The sequence below is a fragment of the Giraffa tippelskirchi genome, chromosome 2, assembly GCF_054371585.1.
Source record: "Giraffa tippelskirchi isolate mGirTip1 chromosome 2, T2T-mGirTip1v1.2.pri, whole genome shotgun sequence".
Lineage (NCBI taxonomy): Eukaryota > Metazoa > Chordata > Mammalia > Artiodactyla > Giraffidae > Giraffa > Giraffa tippelskirchi.
In genome coordinates, this window is record NC_137276.1 from 108,985,088 (window position 1) to 109,000,319 (window position 15,232).

At 55.8% G+C, this 15,232-nt stretch overlaps 1 protein-coding gene across 5 annotated transcripts; it reads right to left on the minus strand.

Moving 5' to 3' along the window:
- Nucleotides 1-206: 206 nt before the first annotated feature.
- On the minus strand, nt 207-9,668 carry ICOSLG (inducible T cell costimulator ligand). 5 transcript variants are annotated; one of them, XM_081570056.1, is made up of 7 exons: nt 9,483-9,668; nt 8,115-8,155; nt 6,837-7,199; nt 5,546-5,827; nt 3,266-3,433; nt 2,300-2,335; nt 207-1,448 (listed from the first exon to the last, which is right to left on the minus strand). In XM_081570056.1, the coding sequence occupies exons 1-7, from the start codon at nt 9,494-9,496 to the stop codon at nt 1,438-1,440; spliced, it is 915 nt and encodes a 304-aa protein (XP_081426182.1). In that variant the 5' UTR covers nt 9,497-9,668; the 3' UTR covers nt 207-1,437. The 5 variants fall into 5 exon arrangements, with proteins under 5 accessions (XP_081426182.1, XP_081426181.1, XP_081426184.1 ...); XM_081570055.1 differs by having other exon boundaries at nt 207-1,705; XM_081570058.1 differs by lacking the exon at nt 2,300-2,335.
- Between the last annotated feature and the right edge of the window lie 5,564 nt (nt 9,669-15,232).

A 15,232-nucleotide genomic window follows, 5' to 3' on the forward strand; every position in this document is an offset into this window, starting at 1 on the left:
TCCCCTTGGCTGCTCCCACCTGTCCACCCCCGCCTGCCGCTCGGGCTTCTTGCTTGAGATGCCATGAGTCACCTTTCTGTCATTCTCTGAGGAACCACACATGTCTTCTAATGCTTTCACATTAAAAGTCTGTGTGGATCCCACGTCACACTCATATACAGGCCATCTGAGGGCTTTTGGTACAAACACACACAGGATTCTTGAAACACTGTTGGCTCAGGATCCATGCCAAGCCACCTTGTTGAGTTTGCTGCGGTCTGGGCCTGGGAGGTGCAGGTCTCACATGCCCGTGGGTGCTGAATGACCACAGGGCAACAGGCCTGTTTCCTGTTGGGGGGGCGCCCACCAGGCGACCTGGCAGACTGTCATAGAACCTGCTGGGAACACTGAACTGCTGGATGCAACCCGGGAATTAATGTGGAAACCACCTGGGCCGGGGCAGGGCATCGGGTCACCTGCCCCCGGACTTGGCCACTGCTCCACTCCAGTCACCCAGCGGGCCTGGTGGGCTCCGGGGACCCCCTGGGTGAGGCAAGGTTGCTGTCATGACCCTGCAGGTCCTCGGGGGAGGCAGGTGGGGGCACAGGCAGTGGTGTGGGGCTGGCAGGGACTGCCCAGCGAGATTTGAGGGAATGTCTGCCGTGTTTGAAGAAAAGCTGCTGTGGCTGGGAGGTCATCCTCTGTCCACTCATGGCCCCACTGTGAAGGACCATGATGGTCACCTGTCCACACTGGTGTCCACTGGAAATGCTTGTCCCGGACCCACCCACATGTCCCCTGCAGCAGAGTCCAAGCCCTGGGCTGCTGTGTCCAGCTGCTCCACCCAGCACAGAGCTTCTCCTAAAATTCCACGTGCTTTTGAGGAGGGAAACCTAGCTTCTGACCAAAACAAAGGAGGTCGAGTTTTCCTCCCAGTGAGCATCCTGGAGAGACGTGAGTGCGGGGAGCTTTCCAGTGTTTCCTATTTGTGCTTCAGGACACGCGAGTCATCCAGAAGAGAGGGCACCCTCACACCTCTTCCTGAGCCAGACATTCTTCCTCTGGCCTCAGGAGTTCATCCCACAGCAGGTGGGGTCCGAGGCTGGTGGCAGGAAGGAGCTATCACAGCCCTTCTTTTGTTCTGCGTTTGGCGGCAAAGGTGGGGGCCCACCTACTTGGGGGCATGTGTAGCCCCGGGGAGCCACCATGCCAAACTTTTGAAAAGTTCATTGGGATCAGGGTAGCAGCTGGCACATGTTCCCGGGATCAGCGTGGTTCTTCCACGGGTGCCTTTCATGTCCCCCCGATGCCAGGAGGCCAGTGTCCGTGCAGCCCCGAGCTTCTGGCACAGATGGTCCCCTCTGCCCGGCCTGTCCGAGTCAGTTCTCAAGCTGCCATCTGACATCCCAGCTGGCGGCATCTCCTGGGAGCCCTGGCCTCATCCTGGGAGGTCCCTCATCACACGTGCTCTTGGAAGGAAAGAGGGGAGAGGGCGTAAGCATGGAGTCCCCTCATTCTCATTTCAGTGGCAGAGACTGGTCTTCTCAGGGCCCAGCACAGTGAAAACAGGGTTGAGAACGCCTGCAGGCAGTGCACACTGGACTCTCAGGTCTGTGGGCCGGGATTCCTTAGCAAGCTGTGTCCCACATTCTCCAGGATGGGCCTCGGGGACAGGCCTCGGGAGTGAATCTGCTGCGGCACCAGGCAGCCGTGGGCCGGGAATCACCTGGGTGAACAGGTGGGCAGGCACGTTGTGTGGGTCATGCTCACCCTCCCCTGACAACCCTTCTCAAGGGTGGTGGGGCAGGGGGAACGGGCTTCAGAGAGGTGAGGCCACTGGCTTCAGGCATGGGGCCGGCTGGCAGGACCCCAAATGCCCTGGCAGCCCGAGGCACCTGCCACTGGGAGACTGAAACCAAAGGCCCTGTGTGCGATACTTTCCCAGAGCGGGGCGGGAATCATATGACGTTTGCATAGGAACTGTGAGGTGCTTGTCTGCACAAAGGGTCTGGACTCGCTGGAGAGCCCCACCCCGAGGGCTGTGATGGAGGGAGACCAGGGGAACAGAGACAGGGTGGTGGGGGGCATCATGCTCCAGGCTCTCTGCTTCTGCGAACATTTGGAAAATACCAGAGTCAGCAGAGGACAGGGTAGCATGCCAGTAGGGAAGGCCTCCACTCAGGGTTTCACCAGCTGTGCAGGGGAAGCACCTATTTCCTGGTCATCGAGCCACGCTCGTGCAGACTGCCAAGCACCCAGCCACCCTGCCTGCGTGACTCGAACTTCTTCCACGCTTCTCCTTCCCTCCCGGCAAACTCACCTGCGAGCGCCAGCTCCGGCCTTGCAACCTGGGCATCTGCAGGAATTAATCATAAATGCTCAGGGTGGGGTAGTGAAGCAAGGCCTCTCTGAAGACCCCGGGGGCCCCATGCTCAGTAGCACCCCACTCGACCCTCCGACTTCCTGCTCGGGTGAGAGGCTCCTCAGGCCACCCTGAGTCCCAGGATGAGACTTTGTAGGAGGTCAGGTGGGAAGCACCTGGAGAGGCTTGAGGGCTTTCACAGCCTGGGTTCCAGGGCGCCGGGCGATGTCTTTAGGAGGTGGAAGCTAGCAGCCACGGGGACACCCCAGGGTCACAGGTGGAAACCCCCCTCGTCAGGTGGGCCTCCCACCATGAGCTGGGTCCTGAGTCCAGCTGCGCTCCCCTTCCTCGCTGTCCGGGGGGTCCTGGCGGGTCCTGACTCAGTTAATAGGACCTTTGGGGATGCCCACTGACCTCCACCTCCAGGCTGCCCTGGGGAGACTGTGCTGGGCCCAGGCCAGCCCTCAGCCCCTCTTGCTGACCCCTGGGTGCTTCCAGTGTCCACACTCTTGGCTTTCCTGCTCCCACTGTGAGCTCTGCTTCTTCGTTTTATGTAGTCAAACCCCAGACTTTCTGTATCTGTCTGAGTTTTGCCAGAACTGGACAAAAGGCCTTGAAGGGACTGGAAGGCAGCTCAGCCTCCACAGAGGCACTGCGACCTGACCTCTACATTAGTAGAGTCCGCTATCCTCCCCAAACCCAGGAGACTGGCCTTCCCTTTGGGAGCGGGCAGTGTCAGGATCTCGGAGGCTGAGATCACACCCAGGAGCGTGCTTCGGCTACCAAGCTCACGCTCGTTAGCGTGGTTAATCTGCGTGACCCGTGAAAGTGACATCTCTAGGAGTTCATAAACATCTTGGGAAAGGCGGCCCCACACCCCAACAACACAAACGTGCGCTGTCCACAGTACAGGCGTCCCCATACCTGTGTAGCTTCTGGGCGGACACTTGCTCCTGCACAGCCAGCCTGTGGCCAGAGCCAGGGCCACGATCACAACCAGCACAACGACACTAAGAACTGGCCAATGTTCCCCGCCGTGGCTGCCATCAGCTGGGTCCTCTGTGATGCTGTCCTTGGTTCCTGAGAACATTTCTGCAGGAGAGGAAAATCACGCAGGGCTTACAGACTGGGAGGAAAAGAAGGTTTTTTATCCTGAAGGACTGGGAGCTAAGGGAAGCACTGATGCAACAAGACTTCCTAGAGGCACTTTGTGGTTTTTAAGCTATAAAGCTGATGGAGACAAAGGTTTCCTCTTTCAGATGAGTCTTCATCTCTTCTTGAGACAGCCCTTCTCCTCAGCCCACCTGTGAGACCTGTAAACCCAGCGCTTCCGAGAGGTTCATACCTGGGGATGGCGTGGAGGAAAGTATAGTCTTCCTGGCTTTTTAAACTTTAATTCTTTCTAGCTTAATTGCTAGCTTTAAAAAAAAAGTGGTGAAATTCACATAACATAAAATTAACCATTTTATAACCATTCAGTGGTGTTTACTAATTTACAAGTTCATGCAGCCATGACTGTTATCTGATTCCAGAACTTTCCCCACCCCCTCCCCTGGGCATGAGTGCGTGTTCAGTCACTAAGTCGTGTCTGACTTTTTGCAACCCCATGGACTATAGCCTGCAGGCTCCTCTGTCCATGAAATTCTCCAGGCAAGAATACAACTGAAGTGGGTTGCCATTCCCTTCTCCAAGGGATCTTCCCAACCCAGGGATCAAACCCAAGTCTTCTGGGTCTCCTGCATTACCACTGCACCACCTGGGAAGCCCTTCCCTCCCCCAGCCCCTGGTAAATTCTAATCTACTTCCTGTCTGTTTGGGTTTACCTATTCTGGACATTTTGTATCAGTGGAGTCATACACTATGAGGACTATTATGTCTGGCTTCTCCCACTGAGCATCCTTTGCATGCCTCATCCACACTGTAGCATGCTCAGAGCTTCGCTCCTTTTCGTGGCTGAGTGATGCTATACCTTGTGGATGGACACTCTGTGCTCACTCCTTTGTCCACCTATGGACTCTTGGGTGTCCCCACCTTTTGGTTACTGTGAATAAGCTGCTGTGAACATTCACTTATAAGTATTTGTCTAAGTCTCATTTCCAGAGCTCTTGGCCACACACCCAGGTGTGTAGAACTGCTAGGTCACGTGCTGATCCCGTGTTTAGCTTCTTAAGGAACCAGCAGACTGTTTTCCACGGTGGCTGCACCACTCCAAATCTGCTGGAAGTGCACGAGGGGGCCAGCCCCCTGTCCCAGTGTCCCACCATGGTGCCTCTTGGAGAGCAGTTCTCATGGGCAGACAAGCAACACCCTCCCCAGGTAGCTTGTGACAAGTGCCCCGTGTTGCCCCAAACCTGGAGAAGCTACAAACCAGACAGTGGTGAGGCCCTCCATGTGCCTTAGAACCACACAGAAGCTTTTCAACACATCCTGACGCCCAGTCAGCCCAGAGGTGCTGATTCAGAGAGTGTGGGCATGCAGTGAGGGGGACAGGAGTTCCCAGTTGTTCCCCAGAGCAGCCAGGCTGAGACCACGTCCCCAGGAGACCCTCCTGCTCTCCTCCCATCCCCCCTCCCCTGCCTCCAACTGTCCTGCTGGGACGCAGAGTCAGAGAAGGCCTTTGGTGCAGCCAGAGGACCGTGACCGCTGAGTCACAGGGCTGCACATGTATTCCAGGAGAATGCCCGGGCCAGACATTCCCAGCAGCCAGGGTGCTTCCCAGTACCAGGCAGGCCTGGACTGCATCCCCCAGCTCCCACCCTCTTTCCCCAGCATCTCAACACTGCTGACAGAGACACACAGACCCAGAGAGCCTATGGCTTCTACGAAGGAGTCACCCGCCTGCACCCTTCCACGAGGGACCTTGGGCGGTGGCTGGGCCCAGCCGGACCCCCTGGTGCAGGAGTTGTTCTGGCTTCTTAGGGGGCACACGTCCAAAGAGTGTGGGAGGGGGCCATGCTGGACAGGGCTTCCATCCCAGTGCTGCTGCTGTCTCATTCTGTGGCTTCTGAGATTTTCAGAGCCTCAGTTCCCGTCTGTGAAATGGGTCACCAAAACTGACCCCGAGCACCAGCCAGCTCCTGCCCTCAGCATGGTGACACTCTCAGCCCCCCTCCCCGCCCTACCTCTGATGCGCTGCCCAGTCTCCCCCGGCCTGGCCTTGGGGTGGGGTCAGCATGAGCCCCATGGGGTCCCCTGGGGCCTCACCTGTCTGGCCGCTTGTCAGGTTCTGGTGCAGCAGCACGTTCTCAATGCAGCAGCCCACGTTGACGTGGGGGGTTCGCCCGATCCTCAGAACACTGACCACATCATACAGGCCCCGAGCGTTCAGGGACACCGTGCTGTTCTGCAGGGCGCCGTCCAGCACGCTGTTGTCCGTCTTGTTGATCCAGTACACATTTGGCCGCGGGTAGCCGTTGGTGGATGTGCACGTGAAGGTGAGCTCCTCGTCCTGGGATGGGCCACTGACCACGGGCATGCTGTAGTTTGCTGCAGGGAGAGAAATGGGCTGAGGGGTGCCAGGTCCCGAAGGTCAGAAAAAGGGGGACACATGCCAAGGGCCACAGCAGGGGGGAGGCAGCCATTGAGCTGGAGCAGGGGCAGGACCAAAACTGTGGTCTCGTCAGCAGCACAGGCTCCGTTCTGCCCAAGAGCCACCCCCCAAGTCAATAAGGGGGCTACTGAGTCTGGTGAGCAGTGACCGGTGCCCACTTCCCACCCCAATGGGGCTGGCCTCATTTGAGTCTAGTGAGGTGGACAGCTGGCGATCCCCTGTGTCCACTGAATGATGCCCCAAGCAGCCTGCTGGAGAGGCTTTCATTTTCTGACTCTCCTGACCTCATTTAGTGCCTTACAGCACTGGTTTCTTATTTCATCAAAAAACCTAGTGTGGGGGCTTCCTTGGCGGCTCAGTGGTAAAGAATCTGCCTGCCATTCCAGGAGACACAGGTTCCATCCCTGATCAGAGGATCCCACATGCTGCACAGCAACTTAGCCTGGGAACCACAGCTACTAAGCCTGTGCTCTGGAGCTTGGAGCCTCAACTACTGAGCCCACCACTGAGCTGCAGAACTCGTGCTCCACAAGAGAAACCACCACAATGAGAAGCCGCCCACCACAACTAGAAAGTACCCTCTGTTTGCCACAACTACAGAAAGCTAGCATGCAGCAATGCTGACCCAGTGCAGCCAAAAATAAAATAAATGAATAAGGTAAAAGAGTCTAGATTGGGTTGAGCTGGAGAGTTCAAGGCAAAGACAGCAAGATGGGGAGCTCCTGTATGGAAGCAGGCAGCCTCAGATACTGGAAAACAGTCTCAGGAGTTGAATGATCTTTGCTCCCCTCAGCTGTACACACAGTTAAACACCAGACCACAGAGGGATTGGGGTTTTCTTTAAGGGAACACACAGGTGAAAGAGCCACAGGAAACGGGTCTCAATGACACTTCTTCCTGGACATAAGGCTGGGATGAAATCAGCTCGGCAGCTTCCTGTTTTACCTGCCACGTGCAACATGACCGCAACTTCCAAAATCTTTTTTAATTCCAAGGATTTCCGAAACACCAGGCAGTTGAACTTCTGCTCGTCCTGGGGGGTGACGTTGCGCAGGTGCAGAGAGAAGTCGCCCCGCTTCATGCTGTCCAAGGACAGCCGAGCCCGGTCCTTGTATTGGTTGTTGCCATAGTCGGCAGAGCTGTTCCCAGACAGGTAGTAGGTCACCACGGAGTCGGCATTCCCTTTGCCAGCCACGCTGATTTGCCAGTAAACGTAAAGGTCGTTTAAATCGAAGCTGTTTCCTTCAGGGTAAACGCAGCGGAGCCGGACATCACTGCCCACCATCGCCCGGACTTCTTCTTGACTCTCTGCAACCACCCACAGAGAACAGAAGTCATCTTCCACACCTGACCCCCAACTTTGAGGTCACCCTATGGGGGGCAGGGGGGGAGCTGCTGGGTTGCAAGACTCAAACTCCAATTGTGACTCATGTCAGTATGAAAGGAATGTGTTAATAAGATGCACATAGGGAAGCCAAAGTATTTTAAACGTTCGGACCCTGGCGGTGAACTGCTCCAATGGAGGCCCAGGGCTAGTTTTCCATGATCACGCAGGAGGCCAGCCTTGGGAGGATCAGGCCCTTGGGCACCAGGACTGCTCCTCACGGTTTCTGCTACTTCTTGGGATTTTACAACGAATTCAAAATAAAACGGTTTAAAAAAAAATTTAGACATTTTGAAAGAAAGCATCAGCTTCTCAACATCACTGTGATGCTGCTCGTGCTCCATCAGTGAAGGCCCAGCGAGGCTCTGGGGTGTTCCAACCGTAGGAATGCCAGCAGGGAAAGTGGCCATGTGCCCTGACCCGTTCCTCTGTGGGCTGGAAGGCCGGACAAGGCCTCGGTCTCCACTGTGGTGCTGCACCCCGTTTCGTGCTCTCCTGGATGCTGGTGGCTTTGGGGAGCACGGGGGCTGCAGGAAACAGGAAGCCCAGCTCCCGGCTCCTCTGGGAAGTGGAGGTTCTGAAACACTTGGCGGGAACTGCACTGTGCCTGCCCCAAACATGAAACAAAACAAAACCTTGGGGGCTGGTGGAGCACTCCCCTTAGTGGCTGTCAGTCCCACACATTACCCCAGGCTTAGGGGTCCAGCTTCTCATAAGGACCCCTGGAAAAGCAGGCAGTCCTGTGGGGAGGGCCCCAGTGACACCTGCCTCTGCCCCCGGTCCTACTGCTCAGCCCTGAAGGGCTTGGAAGCCTCCCCAAGAGCACCTCCTGCACTTACCAGCTTGCAGGCCCCAGAGCAGCAGCAGGAGCAGTCCAGGACTGGGAAGAGACAACCAGAAAGCCAGGTGAGTCCCGCTTCTTCCAGACTAGGTGAGAGCCGGTTACACACATCCTCCAAATGAGAATACATCCGCAACCAGCCAGCCCATCAGCCCATCCCCCTGGGGCAGCCAGGAACTCAGGGAGAGGAGCCAGGACCACAGCCTCCCTGCCCAGCACGGCAAGCCCCTGCCAGGGACCAGCTCTGTGTTAACAGAACGCCCCTCAGAGCAATTTTGAGAGTGTGATAAAGGGTATCGAGAGGGGTCACCAGACCCTTAGTAGTGTGTTTTCGCAGGGATGGGGTCCAAGAAACTGTATAAAATCAGAAAAAAACCCCACTTTCTTGGCATTTGAAATTTGAGAGACAGAGGATGTAAGATGCTTGCCTCCAGGCAAGGTCAGAGCAGCCCCAGGACAACCTTCTGAAGGAACATGGTCAATCTGGAACCAGATCTGGTCGCTCCACCCCAGCCAGTGGGCAGCTCAGCCTTGAGGGCCAGCAGATGTGTCTCAGCGCTCCCAGGCTTCCAGCACCTTCCTGGGAGCCTCTGCACCCTGCACACCCCAGCTGTGCCCCCTGCCTCACCTGTCACCTCCCTGCCCCTGCCCCAGCCCACAGCTCCCTGGGTCAGATAGGAGAAAGCACACACACGGCCACCTGCTCAGGGGCGTGGCGGCTGGTGGCTGTGACATCCCAGTACTTTTACTTTCCTTTCTTGAAGGAATAATCTTTACCTGCATTTCTAACTGGGGAGACTAGGTGGTGGGACCGACGGGAGGGAGGGAGCTTCTGGGTTGTGTGGTGGGGCGCCTGAGGATGGTGTACCGCACCAGCTCATCAAGTGGGACACAGGCTGCCTACCCTAAGACTTCCCTGAAGGCAGCGTTTTGGCCAAAAGGGCGGGGGTGTTGGGAGAAGGGGGCGGGTAGTGGGGGGAACCCATGCTTCGGGGGCGGTGGGCATCAACCCGCATTGGAGGTAAACGAGTGACTTTGGCACAGCGCGGTCACGCCCTTCTTTCCTCTGGGTAACCGCTGGGACAGGGGAGGGCGAGGAGGGAAGTGAGCGTGAGTCGCTGCGTCTTCTCAGCTCTCCGCTATCCCTCCCGCGGCGGGGACCCGGCCCGAGCACACACCCGCGCAAGGCCACCGTCCTTCGCCGCCCTCCCGCCCGCACGTAACCGCACCTACCGCGGCCCAGCTCGAGGCCGCCCCGCCTCCGCTGTCCCGCCAGGCGACCGGTCCCCGGCTAGAACTTCGCTCCCCGGCGCCGCGCCTCCGCTCCGTCCCGCGACCTACAAGGTGCGGCCGCGCACACACTCACCTCCTCGGCCGCATGGTGGGGGCGGAGACCCCGGCCCGCCCCGGAGATCTCGGGGCGCTGGAGACCGCGGCCAGAGGGAGGTCTCGGGCGGCGGGAGAACTCCGATCACGGGCGACCTCGGGCCGCGGGAGCCCTCGGAGCGGCCGGCCAGCACCAGCCGAGCTCCCGCCGCGCCTCGGAGGCTCTGGGCCCTGAGCGTGTCGGGGGCTGAGCGCCAGGCAGAGATCAGCCTGGCCCCGCCCCTGGCCCCGCCCACCCTCTCGGCCAGGAGCGGTGGGAACCGAAGCGTTGACACTGACTCCCGCAAGTTAAGCCTTTCCCAGGCAAGCGTGCAAGTTGGGCCCCGAGGGTAGCAGGCCGGGGGCTCCAGGCCCGACAAGTTGAGGGGAAGGCCCCATGGAGGAGGGCGGCCAAGGCCGCTGCGGGAGCGCTTGCCTGGCTAAAGGGAGGCTAAATGCTGTCCCCAAAATTCACGCAGGACGTCCGCGCCCCCAAGCGCCCAGCTTGCGCCTGCGCCCGCCGGCCGCCCCACCCCTGCGCCCTGAGAGCCTTGCGGGGCGGGCTGGGTGTCAGTCTCCCGCACTCCTTACACCTCTCGGGACCCAGTCAGTTCCTCCAGGGCGAGATGAAGTGAGAGCTCCACGACTGTTCAGGAACGAACGAATGAGTGGCCGGAAGGCGGGAAGGCAGGCGGGAAGGCTCCATCTTCCATTCCAGTCCTGTGTAGCCCCCCGCCCCGCCCCCCAGTCTGGCTCCTCTGTCCTTCCTCGATCCTGGGCCACCTGCCTCAGCACTCAGTTCAGTTCAGTCGCTCAGTCTTGTCCGACCCTTTGTGATCCCATGGACTGTAGCACACCAGGCTTACCTGTCCATCACCAACTCCTGGAGCTTGCTCAAACTCATGTCCATCGAGTCGGTGATGGCATTCAACCATCTCATCATTTGTCATCCCCTTCTCCTCCTGCCTTCAATCTTTCCCAGCATCAGGGTCTTTTCTAATGAGTCAGCTCTTCCCATCAGGTGATCAAAGTATTGGAGCTTCAGCTTCAGCGTCAGTCCTTCCAATGAATATTCAGGACTGATTTCCTTGAGAATTGACTGGTTTTATCCACTTGCTGTCCAAGGGATTCTCAAGAGTCTTCTTCATCTCCACAGTTCAAAAGCATCAGTTCTTCCGCGCTCAGCTTTCTTTATGGTCCAACTCTCACGTCCACACATGACTACTGGAAAAACCATAGCTTTGACTATACAGACCTTTATCAGTAATGTCTCTGCTTTGTAATATGCTGTCTAGGTTTGTCATAGCTTTTCTTCCAAGAAGCAAGCATCTTTTAATTTCATGGCTGCAGTCACCACCTGCAGTGATTTTGGAACCCAAGCAAATAAAGTCTCTCACTGTTTCCACTGTTTCCCCATCTATTTGCCATGAAGTGACGGGACCAGATGCCATGATCTTAGTTTTTTGAATGTTGAGTTTTCAGCCAGCTTTTTCACTCTCCTCTTTCACTTTCATCAAGAGGCTCTTTAGTTCCTCTTCACTTTCTGCCATAAAGGTGGTGTCATCTGCATATCTGAGGTTACTGATATTTCCCCCAGCAATCTTGATTCCAACTTGTGCTTTATCCAACTTGGCATTTCGCATGATGTACTCTGCATAGAAGTCAAATAAGCAGGGTGACAATATACAACCTTGTCGTACTCCTTTCTTAATTTGGAACCAGTCCGTTGTTCCATGTCCAGTTCTAACTCTTGCTTCTTGACCTGCATACAAATTTCTCAGGAGGCGGGTAAGGTGGTCTGGTATTCCCATCTCTTGAAGAATTTTCCACAGTTTGTTGTGATCCACAAAGTCAAAGGCTTTGTTTAGCGTAGTCAATGAAGCAGAAGTAGATGTTTTTTTGGAATTCTCTTGCTTTTTCTATGATCCAATGGATGTTGGCAATTTGATCTCTGGTTCCTCTGCCTTTTCTAAATCCAGCTTGAACATCTGGAAGTTCTTAGTTCATGTACTGTTAAAGCCTAGCTTCAGTGTTACTTTGCTAGAGTGTGAGATGAGTGCAATTGTATGGTAGTTTGAACATTCTTTGGCATTACCTTTCTTAGGGATTGGAATGAAAACTGACCTTTTCCAGTCTTATGGCCATTGCTGAGTTTTCCAAATTTGCTGGCATATTGAGTGCAGCAGTTTCACAGCATCATCTTTGAGGATTTGAAATAGCTCAGCTGGAATTCCATCAGTTCCACTAGCTTTGTTCGTAGTGATGCTTCCCAAGGCCGGCTTGACCTCACATTCCAGGATGTCTGGCTCTAGGTGAGTGATCACACCCCCATGGTTACCTGGGTCATTAAGATCTTTCTTGTATTGTTCTTTTGTGTGTTCTTGCCACCTCTTAATATCTTCTGCTTCTGTTAGGTCCATACCATTTCTGTCCTTTATTAAGCACATCTTTGCATGAAATGTTTCCTTGGTATCTTTAATTTTCTTGAAGAGATCTCTAGTCTTTCCCATTCTATTGTTTTCCTCTATTTCTTTGCATTGATCATTTAGAAAGGCTTTCTTATCTCTCCTTGCTATTCTTTGGAACTCTGCATTCAGATGGATGTATCTTTCCTTTTCTCCTTTGCCTTTCACTTCTCTTCTTTTCTCAGCTATTTGTAAGGCCTCCTCAGACAGCCGTTTTGCTTTTTTTGCATTTTTTTTGCTTGGGGATGGTTTTCATCTTGGCCTCCTGTACAATGTTATGAACCTCCATCCATAGTTCTTCAGGCACTCTATATAGCAGATCTAATCCCTTGAATTATTTGTCATTTCCACTGTATAATTGTAAGGGATTTGCTTTAGGTCATACCTGAATGGTTTAGTGATTTTCCCTTCTTTCTTCAATTTAAGTCTGAATTAAAGACTTATTTGCATATTTACACATTAAAGGCTCTGAGAAGCCCACCTTGTGGAAAGTTGTTCAGTCTTTGCTCCTCCAAGCCTGTGGGACTTGATGCTCTTGTTTTCTGGTCTGGTAACACTGGAGGAGCCCCAGAGCTCCACACTAAGGACAAACATTCTGTTTATTCCTTCCCTACCCCTCCCAGTCAACTTGGCCTCTCTCTGGAAGTCCCAGGTGAGTTCGTGCTCCCCCTCCCCCCTTCCTCACCAGGCAGGTAGGTGCCAATGAGGTGAGGGGATGGAGCCATGAGGTGCCCTCTCTGCTGGGCATCCCTGGAAGGACCTGAGCTCCTAGGCACTCGCCTCAGGTCCGGAGGGTCATGTCTTGTGTGGAGCAGGCAGGAGGGGTGTGTCCGGCTGCCCTGGCTGATGGGGATGCTGAGGCTTGCCTTTGGAGGGGGGTAGGAGAGGGAGGCTATAAGGTGAGAACAGAACCAAGGAGGCTCCCCTGGCCCCAGCCACCTCCTTCATGCTGTCATTCTTTCAACTAAGGTTTAGTGCCCACCTACCACGGCCTGTGTCAGCACTAACGATAAAAGCTTAAAATAAGAGAATCTCTGCCTGGTGGAAATAATCACTTCTGTGGAGACAAGAACAAACAAGACAAAGAAGTAAGAGATGGGCTGGCAGGTGGGATGAGAGAGTGGGGGTTGCAGGTGGCCAGGGAGAGAGGCCTGCAGTCCTAAAGCAGAGGGGCTTCACTCCTCGCAGGTCAGGCTGGGAAACTGGGGTGGAGGATTTAAAGAGTCCAAGGAGGATTTACCCTCCCCTTTCTGTGGTCAGGAGCGAAGAAGGGACAGGGGTCTTGGTCAGGGCTCCTGGTCAGGTGTCCAGTGAGGGCACAGACAGTCTGAACTTGGATAGGGGACGTCCTGAAGGGGCTGGAAATGGGAGCCAGGAAGAAAGGTAAGATTTGGCCAGGAGAGCTGGCCATGGGCATGAATCAAATCAGAAACGGGGTCTCAGGACGCTTCCCATTGCTAGAGCCAGAAAACCAGCACTGCTTCTAGAACACACTAAGCGGGGACACTTGAGAATGGGAGTGAGCACTGCATTAGGCCTAGCGGGGCTGGAAGGGGCATGATATCGGTGGTCTTTGATCCGCTCCTCCAACAGCTGGCAGAGGAGGACCGCGTTTGCGGAGAGCCAGCCCCAGCATCACACGCTGGTGAGGAGGAAGAGACAAGGGATCGTCTGCGGCGCTGCTTCTCACCTTCCCGGGTAGCCCCGCCCACAAATCCCGAGGTTCTCTCTGATTGGACAGGCGGAGGGTTGCGCTGCACTGACTGGCTGATGGCTGGGTTCTCCTCCCCCAACCTGGCTATCAGGAGGATGCCACCTCTACCCGCCGGGATCCGGATCGGGAGCGGGAGCGGTGGGCCTCCAATGCAACCTCGGACTGTTGGAGAGTATCAGGTCGAACCCCCCTTGGTTAGAGTCTCCCTCGGAGGGTGCCGGCCCACGTGGACCCGGGAAGCGAAGGTGCCCAGTCGGTGTCTGGAGCGCAGCCCTTCAGTGCCGCCCGGTTACTGCCCCAGGGCAGCGGAAGAGAGAGCGCGGTGGGCTTCAAGGGGCTGACACCCTTGAGTTGGCAGCTGCTGGGCACTGGCGCCAGGCTCGACTTCCTGGGCAGCCCCCCATGCCAGACCCCAGAAGACCAAGTGTTGCTGCCAGGCCCACCAGAGTGTGGGGACCCCGGGCCCAAGGAATGCGCTGTTGGTTGAGCAGGCAGACAAGGGTAGGGAGTGTAGTCAGGCTGGAAGGGGGCATCCAAGCTGCTCAGGGCAGTGGGGCAGGGGCACCCCGGGAGTGGGCAGAAGACCAGCCCCAGGAACCTCAGACTGTCAAGTGCTTCTCAGGAGCAGAGTGATGTCTGGCAAGTTACTTCACCCCGCTGTGCCTGTGACTCCCGTTTGTGAGGTGGGGATAGCCTTGATGTGAGGTCATCGTGAATGAATACACATCAAGACCTGCACGTGGGTTATGCAGGGAGGATTCAAGACAAATGGACACACACAAATGGCCCTCGGGAGGCTTCCTGTGGGTGAGGTAAGGTTTTCCTCTCTTCCCCTTCACTGTGACTGTTTCTCAGGCAATCGGGGTGGGAGTCGGGGGTTGCAAAGAGAAGCCCCCAGAAGGTTGTCTATACACAGGAACCAAGAAGGATCCGAGGCTCTGGGGGCAGACTCGGAAGCAGGACCCCACTTCCACCAAGTGGGGGCGTAAAACAACAGAAATGCAGCCTCCTATCCAGTTCTGGGGGCCGGTTGCCCGAAATAGCCATCCTCTAGGGGCTCTGGGTCCATTAGGCTTTCAGCTCACTCTGCCCTCGGGGCCACAGCCTTGTTCTCTGAACGGGGTCAGGTCTCCTCCTCTGCCTCCCCTGACCAGGACCTTGGGGATCACACATAATCCATCATGATCTCCCTATCTCCACCTCCTCACCTTGGCCAAATCCCCTTTTGACACAAAAGTTGATATTCACAGATTCTGGGCTTTAGGACAGGGACATCTTTAGAGGGTCATGGTTCAGCTGACCACAGGGGGGCGGTCACAAGGGGCCCCTGTAGTTAGGATTAAATATTTGGAGAATTTCAAGGTGTTTGAGAAAAAGCCAAAGGTGTAAAGCTGCTTTGGGAGGCCCTAGGTCCCTGCCTGGCAGCAGGTGAAGGAGAACAGATACCGGCATATCAGCTCTCTCAGCACTGGCTGCCTTGGGTGGAAGCAGCTTGAGTCAGCCCGCTGGCAAACAGCTGTCCCAGACCTGTCCTGGCTTGGACCCAGAGATTGGCCTCCCCAAGGGTCTCAC

Coding starts and splice junctions, on each gene's coding strand:
- ICOSLG (XM_081570055.1), bottom strand. Junction 7,200..8,114: donor GCTCTGGGGCCTGCAAGCTG/GTAAGTGCAGGA, acceptor GGGTGGTTGCAG/AGAGTCAAGAAGAAGTCCGG. Junction 5,828..6,836: donor GGTCATGTTGCACGTGGCAG/GTAAAACAGGAA, acceptor CTCTCCCTGCAG/CAAACTACAGCATGCCCGTG.